The sequence below is a fragment of the Schistocerca serialis genome, chromosome 2 (assembly GCF_023864345.2).
Source record: "Schistocerca serialis cubense isolate TAMUIC-IGC-003099 chromosome 2, iqSchSeri2.2, whole genome shotgun sequence".
NCBI lineage: Eukaryota > Metazoa > Arthropoda > Insecta > Orthoptera > Acrididae > Schistocerca > Schistocerca serialis.
Window position 1 is genome coordinate 598,871,962 of NC_064639.1, and position 22,531 is coordinate 598,894,492.

The window sequence follows — 22,531 nt, forward strand, 5'->3', positions numbered from 1 at the left end:
GTGTCTGTCCGACATTTCCTGCCTTTAACTTACTAGCTGCTTTCACCACTCTTTCAGAGACTCTGAATTGGTGAATAGTCCAACTTTCAGGTGATATTCTCCAATTCTGTAGTTTTTCCGACTGCTTTGACAATTTCAACTTTTCTTTCAGTTCTTTAATAAGCAGTCTATGATCTAAGCATTCAGGACTTGCCTTACTTGTACTAGATGCTTGAAAATCTTTTTGATCTAAGTTCCAAGCACCAGCAATGTTAAATGCCGTGCTTCTTGATCTTCACTATCTTTCTTTTTGAGTAACCTCTGACAGCTATCTTTGACACCTGCAGCAGTTATTTGGTGTCGAGTAATTCCAATGGATGTACTTCATCTTATGACTATGACGAAGGTGACTTCTGTCAATGGTTTTTTGCTGCAAATTGTTTTTAACATGGTGGACACTATTTCTGGTCTGGTTTATCACTGCTCTTTGTCATAGTTTTTAACTAATTGTTTCTACACTAACAACCCATAACCTCTATCTGATAGAATGATTCTTTTGATCAAAATGATTACGACAGAATATTCACTTCATTTTATTTTTAATGAAAACAAAAATATCTAACACCACCTTTAATAAATTTTATGTCATTTTCAAATGGGAATATCTGGAAAGTCAACATTCCTGACCAAACAAAATGAATTTTTGTCAATGGAGCAAGGAAAGTCAAATCCAAGATGATCCTTTTGAAATACGGCTTTTTGTAGATCATTCTAAAAAAATTATTAATCAATTTTGATCTACTTCTATACTGGATAACTCTGAATTATTTGTGAAATCATTATTCCATAATTACATCCTAATGACATGTTGGTTATCTGGACATGAAAAACCTGCATCAGAAAGTCATTCTATCATAAGATGCAAGCTGCCATGATATAATCCAAATTTGTCACAACATGATTTATGAACTACTTTGAGAGCAAATTGTAACAACTCTGATGCACTGAGCATATGTTCAGCAACTACACTGCTGTACCAAGAATATTCAGCAGAATTACACAGTTTCAGAGTGACAGCCCCCTTAGATCATGAGTAACAGTGAAGCAAACTTTGTGATTTATTCATATCTGTCATGATACAGAAAAATTTGTATTACAAATGCACAACTAATGGCCCCACCATTCTACTTATCAAGCTTCAATTTGGCATGGCTTCATGTAAGGCCCCACAGACATCCTGAATAATTTCATGGATTTCAGGGCCAGTCATGTGGTGCTTGTTTAAATTTAGGCCACTTGAAACGGAAAAAGGATGATCACATCTCATTATGTGAAATTTGTGGGATATTTTGAAAAGGAGTAGCAATTGAGGGACCATCTTCTTTGTGTAACAGTATACAGTACTGGCCACAAGGCCACTGTTAGGCTAGGCCACTAGTTTAACTTCACAGCACACACTGTCAAGATTGTGGGAAACATGTCAGAAATAACACATTTGAAGTTATTTGTTACACCTGTGTAACACACTGCAGCTGACAGATAATGCGGCAATGCTGTTGCACTGTATGACAAAGGTTGCATTTTAATTAGAGTATAGAATTCATCATAGGCCACACTATCAATATCGTTCATTCTGTGCACACGTGTCCTTGAACTCAAAAGTTAATTTTCGCTGCTGATAAAAAAGCGGTGAACAAGGGAAAGAAGTATTCTTGTATTTACTGATAGCCAACATTACTTTAAAAATGCAGAGAACTGACAGAATTCAAGTATATTCAACATTAAAAAAAAATTGTCATCAAGAGTTAGCAATAATTACTCACCCCATCACTTAAATATTGCACTGCTCTCTTAGTGCCTTTGAATAACTGGAATTTTGCTCAAACAAGTAGTTTTCTGTTTAAAGTTATTCTGTTGATAAATCTAATTTAGATAATTATCCTACCATTTGTTTGTCACAACTGTAAGAAAGTTAATGCTCATGTTTATAAAACACCAAGCATATGTTTGGTACATTATAAACATGGGCATATACACTGAAGTGCCAAAGAAACTGGTATAGGCATGTGGATTCAAATACAGAGAGATGTAAACAGCCAGAATACGGCACTGCAGTTGGTAACGCCTATGTAAGACAAGAAGTGTCTGGTGCAGCTGCTAGATCTGTTACTGATGCTACAATGGCAGGTTATCACGATTTAAGTGAGTTGGAATGAGTGATGGGACACAGCATCTCCTAGATAGTGATGAGTGGGGATTTTCCCGTGTAACCAGATCAGAAATGCACCGTGAACATTAGGAATCTGGTAAAACATCAAATCTCCGACATCGCTGTGGCTGGAAAAAGATGCTGCAAGAACGGGACCAACACCAACTGAAGAGAATCATTCAATGTGACAGAAGTACAACCCTTCCGCAAATTGATGCCGATTTCAATCCTGTGCCGTCAGCCAGTGCCAGCATTCGAACCATTCAATATGGGCTTTTGGAGCCAAAGGCCCGCTCGTGTATCCTTGATGACTGCAAGACACAAAGCTTTACACCTTGCCTGGATCCATCAATACCGACATTGGACTGTTGATGACTGAAAACATGTTGCCTAGTCGGACAAGTCTCGTTTCAAATTGTATTAAGCAGATGGATGGGTATGGAGACAACCTCATGAATCCATGGACCCTGCATGTCAGCAGAAGACTGTTCAAACTGGTAGGAGGCTCTGTAATGGTGTGCGGTGTGTGCAGTTTGAGTGATATGGGACACCTGATACGTCTAGATATGACTGATAGGTGACACACACTTGCATCCATTCATGTTCACCGTGCATCCCGACAGACTTGGGCAGGTCCAGCATGACAATCCAACACCCCACGCATCCCGAACTGCTAGTACAGTGTGGCTCTAGGAACACTCTTCTGAGTTTGAACACTTCCGCTGATCACCAAACTCCCCAGACATGAACATTATTGAGCATATTTGGGATACCTTACAACGAGCTGTTCAGACGAGATCTCCACCCCCGTACTATTATGGATTTATGTCAATTCTCTCCAGCGGAGTGTGTCATTTTCACATTAACATCACAGACTAACTTGTAAATGTGGCTACAGAACAGGTATACTTAAAATTAGTGAGTAAGGAGAAATTTCTGCAATTTGTTTTCTAATTTTTATATAACTGGGTAAATGATCAGAAAGTTTTGTTGCAGCATTGTGCACCCATTTTTGTGGTATAGACAATGTTAATGTGGTGTACTGATAGTCATTTGCTCTTCTAGCATTGTAATTATGTAAATAACTGTTCCCTTTAACTGAGCATATTACTTACAACAAAACTCATGAAGGAATAGATATACTCTAAAGCAGTAGCCAAAATGCTGAACTTCTTAAACAAATGCGTACTGATCACATCTCTGAGCAACTGACAGCTTTAATGATAGCTAATAAAGGTCATTTTTTCCTCTAGAGTTGTAGGCGTGAATACAACTATTGTCAAATTGCGACTATTTATGGTTGGTTGGCTGGTTGGTTTAAAAGAGGGGGGAAGGGACCAAACTGCTAGATCATCAGTCCCTTGTTCCAAATAAAACAACACCACAAGGGTGAGAATACAACAAACAATGCTGACAACACAAAATGGAGAGAAAGCAAAAACCACAAGAACGACGGAAGGGCAACAAACACTTGAAATGGATAAAAGGGGAGAAGATAATCACAGAACTGCAAAAAACAGGTAGAAGAGATTAAAACCACAAATCAGATTACCACGGCTGGCAGACCATGAGAATAAAAACGAGAAGCCAGCCACTCTACAACACATTAAAATCTCCACCCTAAAAGCACTAAGGTAGAGAATACAGAGTGACAAAGGACATGCCCTAAAATTTAGATCAAATGATAAAACCCACCCTCACGAATAAAATGTAAAATTAAATCAGGAGATGATGAGTTGTCAGATAAAATTAGTGGCAACGAGTCCAGTAACCGAAGATTTAGTCAACGGGCAGTCAAAGTGGGCCAGTGCACCAGAATACGGGCCACAGTCAGCCGTGCGCCACATCGGTACCGAGGTGGGTCTTCATGTTGCAGGAGGCAGCCGTGTGTGGCCCAAACGTGGCCAATGCGGAGCCGGCAGAGAACCACAGTGTCCCTGCGAGAGGCCCGCATGGAGGATTGCCCCACATTCGTGGTCTCCTTAATGGCATGCAGTTTGTTGAGCGTACTGAGACTATGCCATTCCATCTCCCAAAGCTGAAAAACCTGGCAGCGTAAAAATGAACGCAGATCAGTAACTGCAATGCCAATCTCCATAAGCAGTTTCTGTGTAGCCTGTTTGGCCAGCCTGTCGGCAAGTTCATTGCCTGGGATGCCGACGTGTCCTGGGGTTCACACAAGCACCACTGAATGACCGGACCATTCCAGGATATAGATGGACTCCTGGATGGTCGCTATCAAAGGATGACGAGGGTCGATAGCTTGTAGGCTGATCAAGGAGTTATTACACAGAAGAAACAACTCCCTAAGGCACGAACGGATGTGCTCAAGAGCACAAGATATAGCCACCAGCTCTGCAGTGAAAATACGGCAGCCATCGGGCAAAGAATGCTGCTCAGTATGTCCTCCATGGATATATGCGAAGCTGACGTGACCATTAGCCATCGAGCCGTCGGTGTAAGCCACTTCATGGCCTCAGTACATGTCAAGAATCAAGAGGAAGTGACAGCGGAGAGCCACAGGGTGAACTGAATCCTTTGGGCCATGTGAAAGGTCCAGGCGAAGCTGCGGCCTAGGTGTTAACCATCGAGGTGCAAGCGAATGGACCCTGAGTATAGGTGGTAAAGGCAAGGGCTCCAGTTCAGATAGAAGGGATCGGACACGAACTGCATTTGTAAGACCTGACTTGGGCTGCCGATGTGGGAGATGAATCACCTTGAGTGGGAAAAGGAGACAGTAATTCGGAAGCACAGGAGAACTATGAACGTGTGCGACGTAGCTGGCGAGCAGTTGTGTATGCCTGACACGCAATGGAGGGACTCCAGCCTCCGCCAGCATGCTGGTCACCAGAGTCGTCCTAAAAGCTCCCGTCACTAGTCGACTGCCATGGTGGTGCACTGGGTCAAGTACACGCAATGCTGAGAACGCAGCCTAACCATAATCTACGCTCCCATAGTCAAGGCGGGATTGAAAAAGGGCTCTGTAGAGTTGCAGCAGCGTAGAGCGATCTGCACTCCAGTTGGTGTTGCTCAGGCAGTGAAGGACATTGAGGTGCTGCCAGAACTTCCGCTTAAGTTGACGAAGGTGAGGAAGCTAAGTCAATCGGGCGTCGAAAACCAGTCCTAAGACTTGATGTGCCTCCACTACAGTGAGTGGATTGTCATTAAGATAAAGTTCTGGTTTTGGATGAATGGTACAATGCTGACAAGTGCGTAACACATGACTCTGTGGCTGAAAAATAGAAGCCGTGGGCTAGAGCCCATGACTGCACCTTGTGGATGGCTCCCAGTATGTGCTGCTCAACAACACCAATACAGATGGAACAGCACGAAATGCAGAAGTCAGTCTGCATACAGAGAGGGTGATACAGTCGGCCCTACAGCTGCTGCTAGACCGTTAATGGCTGCTAAATATAGATACACTCATTACAGAGCACTGTGGGATCCCATTCTCCTGGATATGGGGGGGGAACTATGGGAGGCACCAACTTGGGACATGGAAAGTACGAAGCAACAGGAAATTCTGGATAAAAATCGGGAGCGGGACTCTGAAACCCCACTCATAATGAGGCACGGATACAATGTCGCCAGGTGGTGTCATACGCTTTTTGTACATAAAAAAAGACGAGAGGACTTTTCCTGCCATCTGCCGTTTGAGAGTGCACAAGGCTGGGGGTGGGGGGTGGGGGGGTAATTCTCCGACACAGAGGCGTGAGCATAGTACTCAGCAATCATTTTTGCGCCAGTAGATAACACACCATTTATGTTAACACTGGGAACACTTGTTGGGATCTGGTACCCAAAATTTCATTTGATCTTTGCCCAGACTTGGGAAGGTGACATATGGCACCCAATGGTAGAGACATATCTCTCCCAACACTCCTGTTTCCGTCTTTTGGTAAGCTTGTGAACGATTGAGTGGAGCCGTTTAAAGGCTATGAGGTGCTCCAGGGAAGGGGGCCGCTATAGAGGTCACCGACTCTCCTTAATTGCCTCAGCGACTTCCGGCAACCACCAAGGGACTGTGTTTCGCTGGAGCACCCAAAAAATGAGGGATCACGTTTTCCGCCACAGAAACGATCATTGTAGTTACCTGCTCAACCACCACATCGATGTTACCATGTGTGGGAGAGTCAATGGTGACAGTGACAGTTGATATGTGGGAGAAGACGAAGACTGCAAACCAAGAGATCAACAGCCAAATATGTGCGTGTGCCACACTGAAATGTGTGGGGGTACCTGCATTTAAGAGACAGACTGAACTGAGAAAGTAAGGTTTCGACATTTCTGCCTCAGCCAGTAAGCACGGTGCCACCCCACAAGGGGATACGAGCGTTAAAATCTTCCAAATGTAGGAAAGGTTTAGAGAGTTGATCAATCACTGCAGCCAATGCGTTCAGGAGTACTGCGCCATTTGGAGGAAGATATATGTTGCAGGAGTTATTTCCGGTGTCGTCCTTATCCTGACAGCCACAGCTCCAAGAGGTGTTTGAAGGGGCACAGGTTTACGGCATACTGAGTTTAGGACATACACACAAACTCCACATGACACACTATTATAATCACTAGGGTTCTTGTAATATCCCCTATAGCTGCGGAGTACAGGGGTCCAAATTTCCGGGAACCAGGTTTCCTGAAGGGCACCGTGTAAAGCTTAGGAGTTGCCATAGCACTGCAATTCCACTGCAGGATGATATTGTCATGAGGCTCGGAAAACATTAAGTGTGCAAGGAGGCAGGTTATGCCTCAAGGTAACCTACTGCCACTGACTTACTTCCTGAACAGGCTATATCCATTGTGTCTGAGGGTCAGGCAAGATCTAGGTCCTCAGCGGACCAGAATCATCACATCATCAGACACAGAGCTTGTAAGCAGCAGTGATGTGGGTGCCACTGTAATTCCCATGGTCCTGGGGGGTCTTCTTTCTGGATTTCTCTCATTGATCCTTGGGTTTCTCTGACTGGGAGGGCTTCACTGATTCAGTCTCTGGGATTGAGGATGATCTTGAAGCACTACGACCAGCTGCTTTTGAGCACTTCAGCCACTAGTGGGTGTCATCTTCCCCACTAGCAGAAACCTGGGAAGGTAGTGACCCACATGACCCCTTCCTAGCAAGAGCCGAAGAAGACCAATTCTTCTCTGGCTAAGTAGTGGGGATGGTATCCCTGATGGTTGGTGGGGACAGTGCTCCCAAGGTAGGTGGTGCGGGAGCAACAGGGAGAGAAGTGAAGGGGGCAGGTATAGTCTTCCAGATCTGAGAGCCGACTGGAACTCCCGGAACTGATGGGGCTGCAACTGTTCTCATAGCGGCGGCAAGAGGACTTCATAGCCACAATAAGTAGGCTCTCAAATTTCCTCTTAGCCTCAGTGTAGGTCAGTCGGTCCAGGGTCTTGTATTTCATAATTTTCCTTTCTCACTGTAAAATACTGCAGCCTGGTGAGCAAGGGGAATGATTCTCTCCACAGATGGGAGGCAGGGCACATGGAGTATTGGGATGGGATGGACATCCACAATGTCAACATGCGATGCTGGAAGTACAGCGGGAAGACATACGGCCAACCTTCCAGCAGTTAATGCACCGCATTGGGGGAGGGATATACGGCTTGACATCACAGTAGTAGACCATCGCCTTGACCTTCTTGGGTAATGTATCGCCCTCAAAGGCCAAGATGAAGGCACTGGTGGCAACCTGATTATCCCTCGGACCCCAATGTTTGCGCAGGACGAAATGAACTCCTCGTCGCTTTAAGTTGGTGCGCAGCTCTTCGTCTGACTGCAAAACGAGGTCCCTGTGGAATATAATACCCTGGACCATATTTAAGTGCTTATGAGGGGTTATTGTATTGGAAACATCCCCCAGTTTGTCACAAGAGAGTAATGCCCATGACCGGGCAGAGGATGCCATTTTTATCAAGACTGACCCTGACCGCATTTTGGGCAAGCCCTCCACCTCCCCCAAACTTGTCATCTAAATGATCTACAAAAAACTGAGGCTTCATTGAGACAAAGAAGTCCCCACTAGCTCTCGTACATACAAGGTACCAGGGAGAAAAAGGTTTGCTGCCATCCTTAGCCTGGCGTTCCTACCATGGTGGGGAATGATTTAGGATCATACTTCCTTTCATTGTACGGAGACTTGGAACGCTTAGAGACTGCTGGCATTTGATCACCAGCAAGTGATGATGTGGTACGCTTCATCCCGTGTCATCCGCCCTGATGCCACCCACTCCGACCAGGCGCCTTCCCCACGGACACCACCCAGCTGCAGCAAAGGCCACCTGGCAAGATAGTCATTGCTGGGAGTCCTGATGCCCCAGGGTGATGGGCAGCTACTTCCTGGCATATGTGGGGAATTAATGGTGCAGACATCAGCAGAGGTTTAGTCAGGGGGCTACAACCTACAGGGTATATGGCAGCCCCACCACAACGGACTGGCTACCATGCTGGATATGAGGTGCACAGAACTCTATGTTCATCAGCGGCGCAGAAAACGACACTGCATAGTGGGTGGAGGAAAATGCACCCAGGAAGGTGTCCTTGCTCAAGAGATGGAGGATGAGCAGGACTGCAATGCCACAATGAGAAACTGGGCTAATGATATCAATGCACAATCGACACAATGCACCATGTAAGGTGCCCTTCCCCAATTGGCTCGGTCTTGGGGTGAAAATTTTGAAAAATGGAGGTCAAACCCTACAGGAGACCATCACATAAAGGCCGAAAGGTGCAGGACTCCCTTTAGTCGCCTCTTACAACAGGCAGGAATACCTCGAGCCTTTTCTAACCCCTGGGCCCACAGGGGGAGAATATTTATGACAAATTTTATCAGCGAATGTATATATTGTTATGGTACAGCTAAGATGCCCAATTCCTTGAAGAGGTGCCTACAGGATGACTACAGGTACACGCCACATAATATTCTTACAGCACATTTTCTAGCAATGAAGATTTACTTTCGTAACAATCAGTTACACCAAAACATTATTCCCTATCTCACCTTATTTAGTTACTGTCTCTCTCTCTCTCTCTCTCTCTCTCTCTCTCTCTCTCTCTCTCTCTCTCTCTCTCTCTCTCTCTCCCCCCCCCCCCCCCTCCCCCCCCCCCACGATTTGCAATGTTTCAAAGCACAAATGTAGCCGAACTATGGTGGTTTTCCCTGTTTAAATTCCCATAGGCACCTATATTTTTTAAGTTATCACCCTATTTATTATTTCCTTGCCACATTACATGTCATTGGCGTGGCACCTTCAGATGTGCAGAACTGAATATATTATGCATTTTCAAAATAGAGATTAGGACTGAAAACATAACCAGATGTAAAGATAAAACTCAAATAAACTAGGACATTTTACCCTAAATACAGTATTGGCCATTAAAATTGCTACACCACGAAGATGACATGCTGCAGACGCGAAATTTAACCGACACGAAGATGATGCTGTGATATGCAAATGATTAGCTTTTCAGAGCATTCACACAAGGTTGGTGCCGGTGGTGACACCTACAACGTGCTGACATGAGGAAAGTTTCCATCCCATTTCTCATACACAAACAGCAATTGACCAGAGTTGCCTGGTGAAACGTTGTTGCAAGGCCTAGTGTATGGAGGAGAAATGCGTACCATCACATTTCCGACTTTGATAAAGGTCGGATTGTAGCCTATCGAGATTGTGGTTTATCGTATCGCAACATTGCTGCTCGCATCAGTCAAGATCCAGTGACTGTTGGCAGAATATGGAATCGCTGAGTTCAGGAGGGTAATACGGAATGCCATGCTGGATCCCAATGGCCTCGTCTCACTAGCAGTCGAGATGACAGGCATCTTATCCGCATGGCTGTAACGCATCGTGCAGCCACGTCTCGATCCCCGAGACGACAGACGGGGACGTTTGCAAGACAACAACCATCTGCACAAACAGTTCGACGACCTTTGCAGCAGCTTGGACTATCAGCTCAGAGACCATGGCTGCGGTTACCCTTGATGCTGCATTGCAGACAGGAGCACCTGTGATGGTGTACTCAACGACAAACCTGGATGCACAAATGGCAAAACTTCATTTTTTCGGATGAATCCAGGTTCTGTTTACAGCATCATGATGATCGCATCTGTGTTTGGCGACATCGCGGTGAACGCACATTGAAAGTGTGTATTCGTCATCGCCATGAACCATGGACCTTGTCGTTGGTGGGGAGGCTTGCGTGCCTCAGCTATAGAGATGGCCGTACCGTAGGTGCAACCACAACGGAGGGGTATCTGTTGAGAGGCCAGACAAACATGTGGTTCCTGAAGAGGGGCAGCAGCCTTTTCAGTAGTTGCAGGGGCAACAGTCTGGATTATGGACTGATCTGGCCTTGTAACATTAACCAAAACGGCCTTGCTGTGCTGGTACTGCGAACGGCTGAAAGCAAGGGGAAACTACAGCCGTAATTTATCCCGAGGACATGCAGCTTTACTGTATGATTAAATGATGATGGCGTCCTCTTGGGTAAAATATTCCGGAGGTAAAATAGTCCCCCATTCGGATCTCCGGGCGGGGACTACTCAAGAGGACGTCGTTATCAGGAGAAAGAAAACTGGCATTCTACGGATCGGAGCGTGGAATGTCAGATCCCTTAATCGGGCAGGTAGGTTAGAAAATTTAAAAAGGGAAATGGATAGGTTAAAGTTAGATATAGTGGGAATTAGTGAAGTTCGGTGGCAGGAGCAACAAGACTTTTGGTCGGGTGATTACAGGGTTATAAATACAAAATCAAATAGGGGTAATGCAGGAGTAGATTTAATAATGAATAAAAATATAGGAGTGCGGGTTAGCTACTACAAACAGCATAGTGAAGGCATTATTGTGGCCAAGATAGACACAAAGCCCATGCCTACTACAGTAGTACAAGTTTATATGCCAACTAGCTCTGCAGATGATGAAGAAATTGATGAAATGTATGACGAGATAAAAGAAATTATTCAGGTAGTGAAGGGAGAGGAAAATTTAATAGTCATGGGTGACTGGAATTCATCAGTAGGAAAAGGGAGAGAAAGAAACATAGTAGGTGAATATGGATTGGGGGGAAGAAATGAAAGAGGAAGCCGCCTTGTAGAATTTTGCACAGAGCATAACTTAATCATAGCTAGCACTTGGTTCAAGAATCATAAAAGAAGGTTGTATACCTGGCAGAATCCTGGAGATACTAAAAGGTATCAGATAGATTACATAATGGTAAGACAGAGATTTAGGAACCAGGTTTCAAATTGTAAGACATTTCCAGGGGCAGATGTGGATTCTGACCACAATCTATTGGTTATGAACTGCAGATTGAAACTGAAGAAACTGCAAAAAGGCGGGAGTTTAAGGAGATGGGACCTGGATAAACTGAAAGAACCAGAGGTTGTACAGAGTTTCAGGGAGAGCATAAGACAACAATTGACAGGAATGGGGGAAAGAAATACAGTAGAAGAATGGGTAGCTCTGAGGGATGAAGTAGTGAAGGCAGCAGAGGATCAAGTAGGTAAAAAGACGAGGGCTAGCAAAACTCCTTGGGTAACAGAAGAAATATTGAATTTAATTGATGAAAGGAGAAAATATAAAAATGCAGTAAATGAAGCAGGCAAAAAGGAATACAAACGTCTCAAAAATGAGATCGACAGGAAGCGCAAAATGGCTAAGCAGGGATGGCTAGAGGACAAATGTAAGGATGTAGAGGCTTGTCTCACTAGGGGTAAGATAGATACTGCCTACAGGAAAATTAAAGAGACGTTTGGAGAAAAGAGTACCACTTGTATGAATATCAAGAGCTCAGATGGCAACCCAGTTCTAAGCAAAGAAGGGAAGGCAGAAAGGTGGAAGGAGTATATAGAGGGTTTATACAAGGGCGATGTACTTGAGGACAATATTATGGAAATGGAAGAGGATGTAGATGAAGATGAAATGGGAGATAAGATACTGCGTGAAGAGTTTGACAGAGCACTGAAAGACCTGAGTCGAAACAAGGCCCCGGGAGTAGACAACATTCCATTAGAACTACTGATGGCCTTGGGAGAGTCAGTCATGACAAAACTATACTATCTGGTGAGCAAGATGTATGAGACAGGCGAAATACCCACAGACTTCAAGAAGAATATAATAATTCCAATCCCAAAGAAAGCAGGGGTTGACAGATGTGAAAATTACCGAACTATCAGTTTAATAAGTCACAGCTGCAAAATACTAACGCGAATTCTTTACAGACGAATGGAAAACTGGTAGAAGCGGACCTCGGGGAAGATCAGTTTGGATTCCGTAGAAATGTTGGAACACGTGAGGCAATACTAACCTTACGACTTATCTTAGAAGAAAGATTAAGGAAAGGCAAACCTACGTTTCTAGCATTTGTAGACTTAGAGAAAGCTTTTGACAACGTTAACTGGAATACTCTCTTTCAAATTCTGAAGGTGGCATGGGTAAAATACAGGGAGCGAAAGGCTATTTACAATTTGTACAGAAACCAGATGGCAGTTATAAGAGTCGAGGGGCATGAAAGGGAAGCAGTGGTTGGGAAAGGAGTGAGACAGGGTTGTAGCCTCTCCCCGATGTTATTCAATCTGTATATTGAGCAAGCAGTAAAGGAAACAAAAGAAAAATTCCGAGTAGGTATTAAAATCCATGGAGAAGAAATAAAAACGTTGAGGTTCGCCGATGACATTGTAATTCTGTCAGAGACAGCAAAGGACTTAGAAGAGCAGTTGAACGGAATGGACAGTGTCTTGAAAGGAGGATATAAGATGAACATCAACAAAAGCAAAACGAGGATAATGGAATGTAGTCAAATTAAATCGGGTGATGCTGAGGGGATTAGATTAGGAAATGAGACACTTAAAGTAGTAAAGGAGTTTTGCTATTTAGGGAGTAAAATAACTGATGATGGTCGAAGTAGAGAGGATATAAAATGTAGACTGGCAATGGCAAGGAAAGCGTTTCTGAAGAAGAGTAATTTGTTAACATCGAGTATAGATTTAAGTGTCAGGAAGTCGTGAAAGTATTTGTATGGAGTGTAACCATGTATGGAAGTGAAACATGGACGATAAATAGTTTGGACAAGAAGAGAATAGAAGCTTTCGAAATGTGGTGCTACAGAAGAATGCTGAAGATAAGGTGGGTAGATCACATAACTAATGCGGGGGTATTGAATAGGATTGGGGAGAAGAGAAGTTTGTGGCACAACTTGACTAGAAGAAGGGATCGGTTGGTAGGACATGTTTTGAGGCATCAAGGGATCACAAATTTAGCATTGGAGGGCAGCGTGGAGGGTAAAAATCGTAGAGGGAGACCAAGAGATGAATACACTAAGCAGATTCAGAAGGATGTAGGTTGCAATAGGTACTGGGAGATGAAGAAGCTTGCACAGGATAGAGTAGCATGGAGAGCTGCATCAAACCAGTCTCAGGACTGAAGACCACAACAACAACATACGGGTGTATCACCCGGCACGATGGTACGGGGTGCCATTGGTTACACGTCTCTGTCACCTCTTGTTCGTATTGACGGCACTTTGAACAGTGGACGTTACATTTCAGATGTGTTACGACCCGTGGCTCTACCCTTCATTTGATTCCAGCGAAACCCTACATTTCAGCAGGATAATGTACGACCGAATGTTGCAGGTCCTGTACGGACCTTCCTCGATACAGAAAATGTTCGACCGCTGCCCTGGCCAGCACATTCTCCAGATCTCTCACCAATTGAAAACGTCTGGTCAATGGTGGCCGAGCAACTGGCTCGTCACAATACGCCAGTCACTACTCTTGATGAACTGTGGCATCGTGTTGAAGCTGCATGGGCAGCTATACCTGTACACGACATCCAAGCTCTGTTTGACTCAACGCCCAGGCGTATCAAGGCCGTTACTACGGCCAGAGGTGGTTGTTCTGGATACTGATTTCTCACGATCTATGCACCCAAATTGCATGAAAATTTAATCACATGCCAGTTCTAGTGTAATATATTTGTCCAATGAATACCCATTTATCATCTGCATTTCTTCTTTGTGTAGCAATTTTAATGGCCAATAGTGTACTTTAGAATAATATCTTCAAACATCTCAAAGTAGCTGAAGTTCGCTGGATGCGTAACTGACAAACACCATGTTTGCATATTAAATCTTACATACCGGTACTTGTCAACTGAGTCTCAAAATCACGCAATTTTTTTTTATGTGGTGGTCTACCACAACAAATCTAGGAAAAAAGACAAAAAGAGGAAGCTATCTCTCATTTTAAAGATTATATATAAAATGATTCCTTGGTGTTACTATCTGCAATCTATTCAGTATTTCATTTGTGGTTAATACTGTCAACAATTTTCACCTATTGTTGAAAGTGACCCACACATTCTTTTGTTGTGAAGCAGCTGTAGTGAAATTATGTGATTAACTCTGAAATGTGTTTTGAATCTAGTTTAAAGGTACTTTTGTACAAACCTCACAAGAGTCTATGTTTGTATGCCTACAGCCAGTTAATGTTTGCATACTATTAACATAATGAAATATTTTTTTTACAGGAAGTGAAAGGATAGAGAAGTAATATTATGTAGTATTGAATATAGAAAGCTGGGGCATTCAACTTCAAAGCCATTTTTTTTTTAATTAGTTTGTTCACTTGAGAAATATAAAGTGCCTAAAATATCAGCTTTGTGCTGTAATCCATTTAATAAAAATGCCCACAATAACCACAAGAAAAACTTACGGCCTGTTTCACAATGGATGATACCAAGAAAACCTCTCTTAACTTTAAATCAAAAAATATGTGACAACTGCCGTAAAATAATTTAACGAGTAGAAATTTGTGATACGTCTAGCACAGAAAATGATGATCTACTTTATTCTGTGGTGAAACAAGAAAAATTGCAGCAAGTGAGGCCTTAGAAAGGTTGAATGCTTCTTTGCAGTCCGTTGGTGAATCGCCAATTAAGAAGAAACGACTGTATGACGCAAAATATCCTAAGGAAAAACTAATTAAATTAACTTCAACAATTCCAACAAAGGTATTATTGCTTCCTTCCACAAAAAGAAGAGGTACATGATCACGCAGAATCTGAGATGATCAATCAGCTAAAAGATAAATTTCGTACATGTACATCTCGAAGTAAACAGATGGAAATTCTTACCATTTTACCTAAAAGCTGGAATGTTAAGAAGCTCCATAACAAATTACATGGCTCGAAGAGCAAAAGATTTGGTGAAGGCCAAGGAAATTTTGTCTTCACCAAACCCAAAACCTGGCAAGACTCTTGATCAAACAACTGCTGATTTTGTTAGAAACTTTTCTTGTTCTGATGAGATAAGCAGGGCAATGCCCGGGAAAAAAGATTTTGTGCTTGTGAGAGGTAACGGAGAAAAACTGAAAGTACAAAAACAGATAGTTTTAAGTAAATTGAAAGAAATTTATGCGAACTTTAAAGACAACCATCCAGAGCTCCACATTGGATTTTCAAAGTTTACAGACCTACATCCCAAAAATTGTGTTTTAGCTGGAAGTAGTGGTACACACAGTGTCTGTGTGTGTACTACCCATCAAAACTTCAAACTCATGCTGACTAGATGTAACATTCCTCAGCTGACAAAGGATGAAGGTAATCCAATAAAAACTTACAAAGACTGCATTTCAAGAGTTGTATGTAATCTGTCATTACCTGCTTGTCATTTTGGCGAATGTAAATTCTGCCCTGGCCCAGAAACATTTAAGACATATTTACAAGATTCGTTGAATACTAATGATATTGATAATATAACTTATCAGCAATGGGTTTCCGTTGATCACACATCTCTAGAAACAATCATAAAATCTGACAACTTTATTGATTGTTCATTTTGATAAATTAAAATCGCTTACACGATATTCATTTGTTGCTAGTCAACAATCAACCTTCCAAAAGGGACTGAGAAATGAACTTAAAGAAGGCGAGGTCTTAGCGATCTGTGACTTTTCTGATAATTACTCCTTTGTCATCCAGTACGAAGTTCAAGGCTATCACTGGACAAACATGCAAGCAACGAGTCATCCCATTGTTGCTTATTAACAAGGATGGGAACAAACTCGAGCACACAATTCTTGTAATCATATCAGAATGCCTAACACATGACACTGTTGCTGTGCATTTGTTCCAATCGTACTTGATGGACTTCCTGACTGTTAAATTCGGTAGAAAACCAAGAAAAATATATTATTTTTCTGATGGAGCAGCAGCTCATTATAAAAATTGGAAGAACTTTATCAACCTGTGCCATCATGAAGAAGATTTCCAAACTGAAGTTGAATGGCATTTTTCAGCCACCTCACATGGGAACGGAGCTAATGATGGTGTTGGTGGAACAGTTAAACGACTTGCAGCTCGAGCAAGTCTGCAATGGCCATACAGTGATCAAATAATGACACCAAAACAACTTTATGTTTGCTAAGGATAGCATAGAAGGAATGAACTTCAAGTATGCCACTAAAGAAGATCACAAAAATGAAGAAATGAAACTTATGGAGAGATTTGAGAAATGCTGCAAAATTGTAGGGACACAAAAACTTCACACTTATTCCTTTTAGCAAGGACAAAATAATAACAAAAGTGTATTCAAACTCTGATGATATTAAAATTGAACTGGTGACAGTTTCTGACAGTGATACAATACCATTCAGAGACATAAAAGGATATTTTGTTTGTGATTATAATGGACACTGGTGGTTAACCTGTGTACTTGAAAAAAAATCAGAAGGATGAAATCACAGTTAGTTTCTTACATCCACATGGAATGTCATCATCTTTCACATTTCCGAGTCATCCAGACATTCTTTCGATAAGCAGTAAGAAAGTGGTGGTAATCGTGAACCCTCAAACTGCTACAGGGCGAACATATAAGTTATCCAGTGCAGAAATGTTTATGTGCAACAGACTGATTAGTTCGAAGTATGAAGAAGTGCACTAACAGGACGCCTGTTTGTAAATAATAGTAATTACGGAATTACGGAAATACGGAAATGTCCGATTCCACCCGTCTGCTTTGAACCATGACGTCATCAATATGGCAGAAATGGCTATTCTAAGCGTCTCCAATATGGCGCCAATGATGTCACTACATACACACTGCAACAAACACAAAAATACGTATAAATAAGACTGTAATATCCCCTAAAATACAATCAAACTAATGGGACAACCGCGGGAAACTGGGGGTTTTAGGGAGGGGACAAGCTAAATATAACAGTAAAAAAACACACGATCCCAAAACACAAAAAATGACGAACAAAAAAATTACAAAATCTACAGGAATCTGACACTTCCCTTGCCCAGATCAATCGCAGCTGACAACACGGAAATTGGAATCAGACATTTCCCTTGACCACAGCTGACGATACCAAAACACCAATACCTACACATGAAACTACGAAAATTAGAATCGGTCATTTCCCTTGATATATATAAGTCAACCATAGCTATTGACACGTGAAAATCAACAACTACAACTACGAAAACAAAACCAAACACACACACACACACACACACACACACACACACACACACACACACACACAGGGTGCCATCAAACACAACAAGACGACAGCTACAAAGACAACCAACTCAAACTCCGCTCCTTAATGACTTCACAAATCATAACACACTTACGCCATGGCTCAAAGTAGACGGGTGGAATCGGACGCTTCCGTTGACCCGTAATTACTAACTGAATTTAGGTCTGATCTCAGGTATTCATCTTTCTGTGATTTTTTTTAAAGTTTTCATTTTGTATTTATTAATTACAGAAGCATGAAACATATGTGCTTTTGTCAATTATAAGTTATTTTTAATTTCCACATTTTACAACAACATACAGCTGGTGAGAAGTAGGCCTAATATCTAAAATAAATTAGTTTTTACGAATTTTTAAAGCACCACCCTTAATGTAAAATTGCTTTTGATAGTGAACCCATGCTCATCCCAAGTTGAAACTTTCAGAATATGTAGATGTAAAGTGTATCTTTCACATATTTTTTTTGAGAATTTTAAAAATACAGTTTTTCAAAATTCAGTAAATTCAATAATGTTTTTTTTTATAAACAATGTATGCATATATATTAAATTCATGATGTTTGGTGTCATATAAAAGCTCTTAAAGAGTTTTCCAATGAAATATATTTTATCGTTCTAGCTTAATTAGAACATGAGTTGTAAAGGAAACAACATTGTTTTGCAAGTCAAAAATTTGTCATCTGTTCAACTCTTGAAGGTCTATTACTCGGTAACTTTTCGTCAGAAAAATGTGAAAAAATTAATTTGTGTCCTGATTTATGAGTAATATATGCATACTTAATTTTTTTTAAATCTGAGAGGGTCAGGTTGTAGCACTTGTTGATTTGACATGGAATTGCCCATTATTGAACCCCAAGTGTTGGCTGTGATACAACTAACTGTATAGGAATGGACCATAGGATGCTACAGCAACATTCGGCAGACTACACTGCCACAGGAGATTGTGTAGACGCTGTTATCAGTAACATTAGAAGCCTGGGTTGTTTACGACCAAACTTCCAGCTGCCACCACGGCATCATCACATGGTCCCAGCCTCACTGCTGGCGTTAAGTCTGACGCAGTATACAGTGCTGTGATTCTAGGCACCTCCTAACACGCACGAGATCACATGCTTGCAGCATACATACCCGTATACTCTTTGCCAGGCGGGTAATTAGAACACCACCCAAACATTCCACGGCACTACACTTAGTTTGCACTCACTATGTATCTCAGCAAGTTGATCAAGAATCAATCACACAACTTTCATTTCGTCAGGTGTCGCCTCCACACTGCCTTGATCAACTTCCTCTGCTCACTCTCCAACTTGTCGCAGGCCATCACATGGTCCCACTTCAAGATATTGTCTCCAATTATCCAGGGAGCCTGCCTCGCTGGACACCCCCTCAAAGCTACCCAGGACTGACTGCTGTTAGCCTTTGAGCGGTTTACTGCCAACCAATGCTTTGTAAGACTGCAAGTGTGTTGTCATATTTAACCTCAACAGGAGTACAGTACTATGATAACTGTGCACCTACTAAGCAACATCTCTCTCCCTCCAGTCACAAACACGCAATGCTGGAAGAAGTAGCTACACCTCCATGAGCAGCAATAGAAGCTGCAGCAGGCACTGCTTCCACAGATGACAAAAAAATCCCTTTTTATGCCGAACTGGTGTTAGGTCTGGCACCTGCGAAGACATCATCTCTGCTGCCACTCCTGGAGCGGTCACAACTACGGCCAGTAGCTTTGTTTCTCCACTAGCCAGCGGTGGTACAGCTCGTCTCCCATTGGCCGCAGATGCCCTGCCAGTACATCTTTGGCTGCCATTGTTGGCCGATTTCTTCCTATCATAAGCTAAAGATGGCCCGTCAGTTCAGCTACTTCTTCAGCAGACGTGAACTCTGTCTCCCACTGCCAGCCATCAGTGGGTGAGCCCGGGCTCTTAGTGGCTGCCAACACCCTGTTGCCACAGTCCACTGCTTCGTGCCTGCAACAGTCTAACAGCTGGCTACTTCATCTCTTTTTAAGGGGGGAGGAGTGGGGAGAGGAGGAGGAACGGTTATTTTATCCCCTGGCAGCTGCCTGTGATTCAACCAACCATACATGTGTGGACATAGGGTTGCTGCAGCAACAATGCATACATAACACTACCACGGGAAGTCACATACAAACGGTCTGTGAATAATAAATAGCCTGGGTTGTTTTCAAGCAATGTTCCAGATACCACCACACCATCGGGTGGTTCACACATACCTTACATGAGAAATCAGTTTATTTTATCATTTTAACGATCAGTTTATTTTATCATTTTAACGATCAGTTTATTTTATCATTTTAACGATCAGTTTATTTTATCATTTTAACGATCAGTTTATTTTATCATTTTAACGATCAGTTCATTTTATCATTTTAACGATCAGTTCATTTTATCATTTTAACGATCAGTTCATTTTATCATTTTAACGATCAGTTCATTTTATCATTTTAACGATAGTAATTGCGAATGTCTAATCCACACTAAATTATGTTCAGTAGACATTCACAAAAATTGATGAGGGCGGCAGGCGCAGTTCTTGAACGTGTGTGCCTACGACTCAACTTCTTAACCAGTATACGTGCCATACATTTTCCACTGGGTGGTATTTTAACAATGGATATGTCTTTAATCATTCACTTCTACTTGGAGGAATAAAATTAGTGGACTTGTAACAGGCTATGATTAAAGTAAGATGTCACCACACAATGCTTGCACACTCGTTCAACGTGTGTCTACAGACAAACGGTAATGTCACAAAGGTCACACTAATGAAAAAAGACAATCAAATCGTCACGCTACCTCACCAATCCATAAATCTGTCACGCAAACTTCTTTATCAAATATCAGGAAGAGAGAATATTGTTCCTTGATAAAGCCCGCCATTAAGAACTGCTCACAACCTAAACACCACTGTAATTAAAACATATCAGCTTTTTTAAAATAAAAAGTGTGTGTGTGTGTGTGTGGGGGGGGGGGGGGGGGGGGGTGTCTGTTATCCAAAATCTTATATTGTTCTGATGTAAACATCATTATAAAAATTGATTACTCTACCCGCAAAACAAATTACAGATGCTGGAGTCACAATTTAAGAACCAGCAATTCTTTCTAAAGAGCTTTTAATAATCTTACTCGTGCAACGTACTTAAGATCTACTTAGTACACCGTTTCAGCATGTAATTTAATATGAGTTATTTTCAGGGCATCATTTATTTATTCATGAAAGTATCAACTATCTAACGAACCCGTACATTTTTCAAATGTGCCAGTCACTTCAAAAAAATGTGCCAGTCACTTCATTAAAAAATCATTTTACTGTTGTGGATATTGAACGAGAAAAGTAATTACTTAACATGTATTTCACTTAAAGTTTATACTGGGACACAAGTACGAAGAACTGTGACATGACGTAGGATTCGGCTGTGGCATTTCATTACGGTAGTGAACATATTAAAGTGAAGCTGTGTCACCCCCAATGCTGATTTGAACAATACAGCACTTTTCTACAATAGTTACAGTGGAGGGCTACATATTGATATGAATCGAAACAGTGGACTTGGGCATTTTTCACACAAATTCTTCCTCTGCGATTACAAGCGAAGGAAAAATAATCTTTGAGTCTGAAGCTTAAACCCCAGATCACATGATTTTTAGACTTCCCAATTAGGCACCACACCATGACAACTTTAATACAGGGATAACCATAAAATGAGTTAATCAAGCCTAATGCTTGTACTAATACTAGTCCAATAAATAATGTATTAACTGGAAATCTGCTTCTCGGCTATTATTCATGCACACCTCTGTTTATATAAAGGAACTCATTCCGACATCGACTACATTGCGTCATATTATACAACTGGCTATTCCACATTATCCATCAAATCAAGTACAAGACTTCCACTATAAATTAGTTACACCTTGATAACTAACCACTAAATCAATTTTAAGCCAAAAATTAACAAAACGAGGGAATAATGAAATCAGCGAAAGAAATGAAACTACATTATTTGCCTTGTCAGGATTATAATCAACACCAGAAACTACATTGCAAGAAAGTTACAGAGCAGCTATGAAAGAGCAATTAAATGAAGTTGATAGCCACTAAAATGCAAAAAGAAAAAAACAATATAACATGACAACCAAAGAACTCTGATTAAAACGAAATGGTCTGCGGGCAAGCAACTTCATATTTTGCGGGCAAGCAACTTCATATTTATTTAACGTCACTCACAAAGGCAGAAAACATTGTGCCGCACTTACCTCTTTCTCACTAGTTAACTTCCGAAGAATCTCTTGCACATGACGATCCACATCCCTCTTGGAACGGAACATGGTTAGTTCTTTAAAAAAAAACTCTTAGCAGTTCAAATATATTTAAAATAAAAGCGTACAAAAACAACACACTACAAATTCAGCATAACTGCGTATATATCCGTTACACTGACTTCGAAATACCACTCAAAGATAAGCCCGTTGAGCCGGCAGAACACTATCGACCTTTTAATATAATTGAGTGCAGAACTTCAACTACAATCAACGATCACCCATGTAGCTATCGAGACAGTTTTACCAATGGTCATAAAGGGCACCGAGAGAACCCGCTCATCATCGCATTATTATCAGTATTACAAAATTTTCTGGTTATCTAAAACGTAGATAATGCTACTCTGAAGCGGAGAACTGATATTATCAGTTAATAAAACTATTTTATAAGATTATTAAAGACATTGTAACAGAAATAAAACCAAAGAACATTACCTATTACAAAACAAATATATAA

The 22,531-nt window shown here is 41.7% G+C and overlaps 1 protein-coding gene across 1 annotated transcript in view; it reads right to left on the bottom strand.

Annotated features, from left to right (window-relative positions):
• LOC126457632 (E3 SUMO-protein ligase RanBP2) overlaps nucleotides 1-22,159 on the bottom strand; it is a 302,750-nt gene extending 280,591 nt beyond the window's left edge. The window contains exon 1 of the mRNA XM_050094102.1: nucleotides 22,012-22,159. Within this exon, the coding sequence (XP_049950059.1) occupies nucleotides 22,012-22,083 (72 nt within the window). The 5' untranslated portion in view covers nucleotides 22,084-22,159. The remainder of the gene's footprint in view (nucleotides 1-22,011) is intronic.
• Between the last annotated feature and the right edge of the window lie 372 nt (nucleotides 22,160-22,531).